At 35.3% G+C, this 6,609-nt stretch overlaps 1 protein-coding gene across 2 annotated transcripts; it reads right to left on the bottom strand.

The window, feature by feature from the left end:
- Positions 1-325: 325 nt before the first annotated feature.
- LOC121431143 (cannabinoid receptor type 1B-like) lies at positions 326-6,609 on the bottom strand. Of its 2 annotated transcripts, XM_041628650.1 has the most exons (3): positions 6,126-6,609; positions 4,508-4,616; positions 326-2,267 (listed from the first exon to the last, which is right to left on the bottom strand). In XM_041628650.1, the coding sequence occupies exon 3, from the start codon at positions 1,690-1,692 to the stop codon at positions 739-741; it is 954 nt and encodes a 317-aa protein (XP_041484584.1). In that variant the 5' UTR covers positions 1,693-2,267; positions 4,508-4,616; positions 6,126-6,609; the 3' UTR covers positions 326-738. The 2 variants fall into 2 exon arrangements, with proteins under 2 accessions (XP_041484584.1, XP_041484583.1); XM_041628649.1 differs by lacking the exon at positions 4,508-4,616.

The following is a 6,609-nucleotide window of genomic DNA, read 5'->3' on the forward strand; positions in this document are numbered from 1 at the left end:
TTTTGCTAATGATGATTTTAATAACGGAGAAAAAAAGTGATTTTATCTACACTTTATGGGGAATTATATAATTCATGCACACATTTTGCCATATAGTGTACATGATGTCATAAGCCATTATGTGGAATATTGCAAGTATTTGATATAATTTCAGATCAGTTGTTAATTTTTTTTAAAATCATATTTATTTCTTCCTCATATCACATGTAAAAAATATATATAACATGACATCATTAAAACATAATTGTTTCAAGTTTACACATAAACATTTTAACATGGTAAGAAAAGGAATATATATGAATTTCAAATGTAAACTTAAAATCAATCTGCTCACATTTCTTTAACAACTTATAATCACGAAGGTATAAATACAGAACAGAATCCGGGTTAATAGTGACCAGCCGATAATTTGATTTATATCGATAATCCTAACGATCGGCTTATAAATCATATCAATCTCAGCATCCAATTCATATCCACAAGGTTTTAGTCTATTACAAGTCCATTGTTTGGCTAGTCTCAACCGATCAGGATTTATTTCAAATTATCCTTGAATTCTGCACAGTATAAAACAATATCTAAAGTTTCAGACAACGCTATTTAAGTACTGTCATGTACTGTATGAAGCGTAACAATTCAAACAAATATGATTAAGTTATTGAGACTAATATATGTATAATAATAATAATAATGATAATAATAATAATAATAATGATAATAATAATAATGATAATATAGTTATGCAGCCACGATGTCTATTCTGTAACCACATGGCAATATATTCACAATGGCTTTGCGGATGTCCTTCAGTCTATAGATATAGATGTACGGATTCAGAACAGAACTGCTCCAGAGAATGAGACAGGCTGTCCTGTGGAGTAGATAGTGTGGGTTCAAGTCAGATCGGTAGAGCAATTCAACAATCAGGAGAGGTATGAAAAACACGATGTAGAACAAAAACGTGATGAAGACCGTTTGCACCAGCTTAATTAGATAGCGATTCCTTGCGTTGAGTTGGTTCATCTGCGGAACTGGTTCGTTGCTTGTTACGGCTGCGACTCGAAGATGGGCGGATGAGATGCGCACTATGTTGGCGATCTTCAAATAGCAAATTAATGAGATGATCCAGGAGACGGCTGTCATGGAGAAGATTGCTATGGCAAAGGGGAGCGTTGTGTCGCCATCGTTGATGTAACAGACACCAAGACGGGGTTGGAAGGTGACCTCGTGGAGGAAGTAAAGTGGGGCTAACACAAACGTGATGAACACCACCCAACCCAGAACAGTCATTGCAACGACGAGAACTTGGTTCCATGTATGAACCAAGCCATTCTGCGACAGGATTCCGTGGAGGCAATTGATTGAGATGAGCGCGTTGAAGAGACAGGAGGCCAACGTCGAAGCCACGCCGTAGATCAGCATTCCACGGCATACAGTGAAACTCGGCCAGGGGGAGTTCTTGAAGAAGGTTATGATGGAATAAGGGCCACTGAGGGCGCAAGTTGAGAAGTCTAGGAGGGCCAGACTAAACAGAAGAGCATTGGCTCGCTTGTGGAGGTGTTTCTGTTTCGCAACGACACATAGGATCAACCAGTTGGCAACGACACCAAAGACGGTTAGGAGACCAGTCGTGGTTACTATGATGATATCCACTTCAGGGATGACAGTCTGGTTTATACCAATCACATGCATTATGCTTTCTTAACTCTTCTCAAGCCAGGTCCTCGGGGAAATACGTATCGTCATTTACTTACTATGCCAATCATTGTCCACGCCTTAATCAGGAAGGGCACTTCTCTGGTAGATCTAAAGTTCCTGAGTCCGAATAAATTTCGATGAACACATCAAAATCATCAGATGCGTATATATATACTAAGGCCTTTGAACATAATATTTGTATGGGACTCGTCTTATCATAACGGTAGCTCGGCTTCAATGTCAATTTCAAAACGATAAGGATGTTATAGCGACTGGTGAGAATAAAAGGAGTGCTGCACTTTTATATTGAAATAGAATAACACAGAAGAATGATGGACCGCGCAGCTTTATTCAGTCCGTCATTTTTATTCGCTGATCACTCCTCGGAGGGCAAGGACGTACAGAGGGATGATGAAGTATGACGAAGTTTGACGGGGTGGATGGCAAAGGCTGATGGAAGATGCCAATAAAGGCTGATAGGTGATATAAGAACTCCAGGAGAGACTAGACTAGGGACTGGCGGAGGACGATGAGTATAATTCGATGCCATCAATCAGCACGTTTACAATCTGTAGAAAACAAAGAAAAGCCGAGCATGAATAAGAGACGTTGGCATCGATCCTCCCCGCTTCTAGCTTTAGCTAGGGGAACGTTTCATGAAAGGACTTACATGTATGGGACGTTTAATCTGACAAGTCCTGTTTTTTCCGACAGTTACCATAGTAACTGCTTCGATTCCAATCATAATCAAGAGAAGTTGTAGGTTCTGACAACTTGTCGGATGTCAATATCCGACGGGTCGTGTGGTCCAGTGGTTAAAGCATTGAACTCATAATTCAATTCAATTCATTTATTTTCTCTTTCAATCTTTTTACATTGACAATGATAGTTCAATATACATATTTACAAAATATAACATTTAAATCATTTTTATGATACAATTATACTATGAAATCGAAAGAGAAGGAGACCAACTAAAAACCAGAGCTTGTAGGGTGAAGGCCCCCTTTCATAAGTACATTTTATGAATAAAAAATAAGATAAAATAGAGAAATAAACAATTTATATATATATAATGAATAAAAAATAAACGAATAAAAAAGAAATAAATGATTAAGTATACACTGTATACAGAAATCATAAAACGATTAAACATATATACAAGGAGAAATTAATAAACATATTTACATGTTAAGTTCTGAATTACATTACTTTTTGAAGAAACGATAATCTAATATGAATTCAGAAAATATTTTTAAAGTTTTCCTTTGAAATATTGTATTGAATTGTATAATATCATTTGAAAAAAAATTCCATAATTTTGGACCAGTAAAAACTAATGTCTTCTGTGTAAACGATGTTCTATTAAGAGGTAAATGAAAGGAACTCGCCTGGCGAGTGAAGTGCTTATGGATTGTATCATTTTGTACAAACATATCATTAAAAGGTAATGGTGATTGTTTATTGATAAACTTGTACATTAACAGTCCGAGTTGAAAAGAATATAAATCTTTAACCTTCAAGACTTTATTTCTCAAAAACAAAATATTTGTATGTGCCCTGAATATTGCATGATTAATGATACGAATTACTCTTTTTTGTAAAATAAAAAGTCTATTAATTTGAGAATTCGCTGCGTTACCCCATGCAACAACTCCGTAATTCAAGTAAGGTAAAATTAACGTTGAATACAATGATAACAAAATATAATGGGGTAAGAAGGAACTTAATTTTCTAATGACACCAGTGTTGCGAGCAATGATTTTACAAATATTATCAATATGTGCTTTCCAAGAAAGTTTTTCGTCAATGATCAGTCCCAAGAATTTAGTAGATCGCACTCTTTGAATGACAGTATCATTTAAAATTACATCTTTTGGTACAGTCGCAATCTTGTTGCTAAATAGCATGTAGCTAGTTTTTTCGAGGTTAAGAGGGAGTTTGTTAGCTTTTATCCAATTCGAAACATTTTTTTGGTTCGTCATTGAATATTTGCGTCAATTGCTCTGGGTCGGGGTGCGACAGAAATATATTAGAATCATCAGTGAAAATTATAAATTGAAGCAATCTAGATGACATATCAATATCATTTATATAAGTAATGAACAAGAGTGGGCCAAGAATGCTGCCCTGTGGAACTCCACAAAGGACAGGTTTACGTTCAGAAATATTACAATCAAGTGAAACGAACTGTGAACACCCGGTTAGATAATTCTTGACCCACTTTAGTGGTTCCCCTCTAATTCCATAATGAGAAAGTTTATAAAGGAAAATGTTATGATCAACTGTATCAAATGCTTTTGAAAAATCTAAAAGCAAACCAATCGTATATGAAGACATGTCATAAGCTTTGGCAACTGTTTGAACTAAAGAAAGTGTTGCGTGGGAAGTGCTACTCTTTTCCCGAAAACCAAATTGAGTATAATCGCAAGGTTGTGAGTTCGAATCCCTACTCTGCAATAATATTGTCTTTGATAAAAAGGCCCGAGAGTAAAATCTGTTATCTATAACGTCAGCTCCTATGACTGATTAACCTAGACGTAAAATGTTTCCTAGGTAATTTCTTATATCCAGCTTGGCGTTTACCATCAAAACAGCTGCCCTGTCGAGTTCCTGCGGGAGTTACCATAAAACAGAATATTGAAACGCTCCGCAGTAATGTTAATCAGTAAGTGAATATAAGGTAAATTTCCAGCTAAATACGTTGGAAGGTAACTAAAGTATAACCTTTTTTCTGTGGGCAAACAGAATTAACTTTTGGTATACGCAATTAAACTTATCCTGAAATCCTGAGAGTAAAATCTGTTACCTATAACGTCAGCTCCTATGACTGATTAACCTAGACGTAAAATGTTTCCTAGGTAACTTCTTATATCCAGCTTGGCGTTTACCATCAAAACAGCTGCCCTGTCGAGTTCCTGCGGGAGTTACCATAAAACAGAATATTGAAACGCTCCGCAGTAATGTTAATCAGTAAGTGAATATAAGGTAAATTTCCAGCTAAATACGTTGGAAGGTAACTAAAGTATAACCTTTTTTCTGTGGGCAAACAGAATTAACTTCTGGTGTACGCAATTAAACTTATCCTGAAATCCTGAAAATGGTTTGTATAATATAGGCAATACGCAAACCTATCAAAACGAACGACAAATAGATGTTGAATAAGATTATTCTAAGCATTTTCTCCATGAAAAAAACATGCTGCTAATTCAAGCTTTAAAAATGCGTCTGCTAATAAAAGTACGCTATCATGTATTTTTGTAGTGATATATTCAACAGTGACGTTAATCAGATCACCAGGGAAACATAAAAAAGAAATAGCTCAAGCTTGAAGGCTTTCACCCAGAATCAATGATTAAAATTACTCTATAAAGGATTTTTTTAAATTGCCCATAATTTAATAAATGTTATATTGCGTAGCTAATTAATAAAAATGTCAAACTTGTTTATTACGTTATATATATGTATAACACAATAAATAAATTTGTATTGTATTGCATTGTATTGTATTGTATTGAGGGAGAGTGAAAATACTCTCATTACTTTTCTTCAATAATATATACATGTAAAAACATACAAATATCCCATCATACATTTTAACATAAATATACATATATAACATAACATCTTGATATATCTTCAAAATTATTATGTAACTTTTTAATTCGTATACATTTACTTTCCCATTAAATTTAATGCATATCATACACTGTAAAAACTGTGGTGTTAAAACTGACACAGTTGGTGTTAATAGAGGACCACACCCTGAGGTGTTAAAATTACACCCTCGAGATTTTCCATAACACCAAATAGTGTAAATGTAACAACCAATGGTGTTGCAATAACATCTATATGTGTTAAAATAACACTGTCAATTTAACACCGGTGTAAAATATCTGGTGTGGTCCTCTATGTACACCGGTTAACACCACAGTTTTTCCTGTGTATAGATTACAACCCTCGGGTGTAAACCCTTGGGGGTGCTGCGTGTATTATTCTACATAGGCAAATTGGATGGTGTGCCTTGGGGAAGACCTAATTGTAGTGAAACCCCCTTTTTTATTTTGAAATTTCTCTGGACCATACTCATACTTTAAGAGAGCATTACTATATTTTCTGCTATTATTTGTAAAATATTCGAATTGGAATAGTGCAAGCTTTAATTGTATATAACACTTGAGGACATTAAAGGAATACAATGCATATACGCATGCAGGACCGACATTATAGGCCTTTACTGTTAATGTGTTTTTTTTTTCTTGGTGGTCGATTCTTTTTATTGGGGGGGGGGGGTGGAGGGCTTGAGCGATTTGGGGGCTGTTTGAGTCCCACGCGACTGCCTAATATAAGTGCCTAGTCTGGACATGACACTGTAATTAGATATTCTGTAAAAAAAAGAAGGTATAGACACAATTATTTTAACTTACCATTTTCCCAGCTCGTAAACTTTGTCCATATTTATTGCAGTTATCATGTTGACAAAATCCATATAGGCCTACTATTCACCCTTCTTCAAAGAGTTTTCTCCTTTACTTACTACATAGGCCTTAAGTCCAGATATACCGTGATGTCTTCTTGCTCCGTATTAATTCAAAGTCGATGTATTGCAAAATTAATGCAATCCACGATTATGATTATATATAGGCAAACATAATGCGATTTATCCTCAAATTTGATAAGCTATAACCTATCGTGCAAGATGTATACAGCCAGTAAAAGCCAAGAGGATCTACATCGTGGAAGCCGTGTTCTTGACACTGCATGCAGCGCATTACATTCCTTTATCCGAAGCTACTGAAGCAAGAATACATGAACAATAATACGTAAAAAACAAAGTCATTTCTTTTGGGGCCGTCTTAACAGGATGCAGTAGAAAATAATTGCATCTCAACAAAGTTTTCAATTACGGCA

The sequence above is a fragment of the Lytechinus variegatus genome, chromosome 17, assembly GCF_018143015.1.
Source record: "Lytechinus variegatus isolate NC3 chromosome 17, Lvar_3.0, whole genome shotgun sequence".
Taxonomy (NCBI): Eukaryota; Metazoa; Echinodermata; class Echinoidea; order Temnopleuroida; family Toxopneustidae; genus Lytechinus; species Lytechinus variegatus.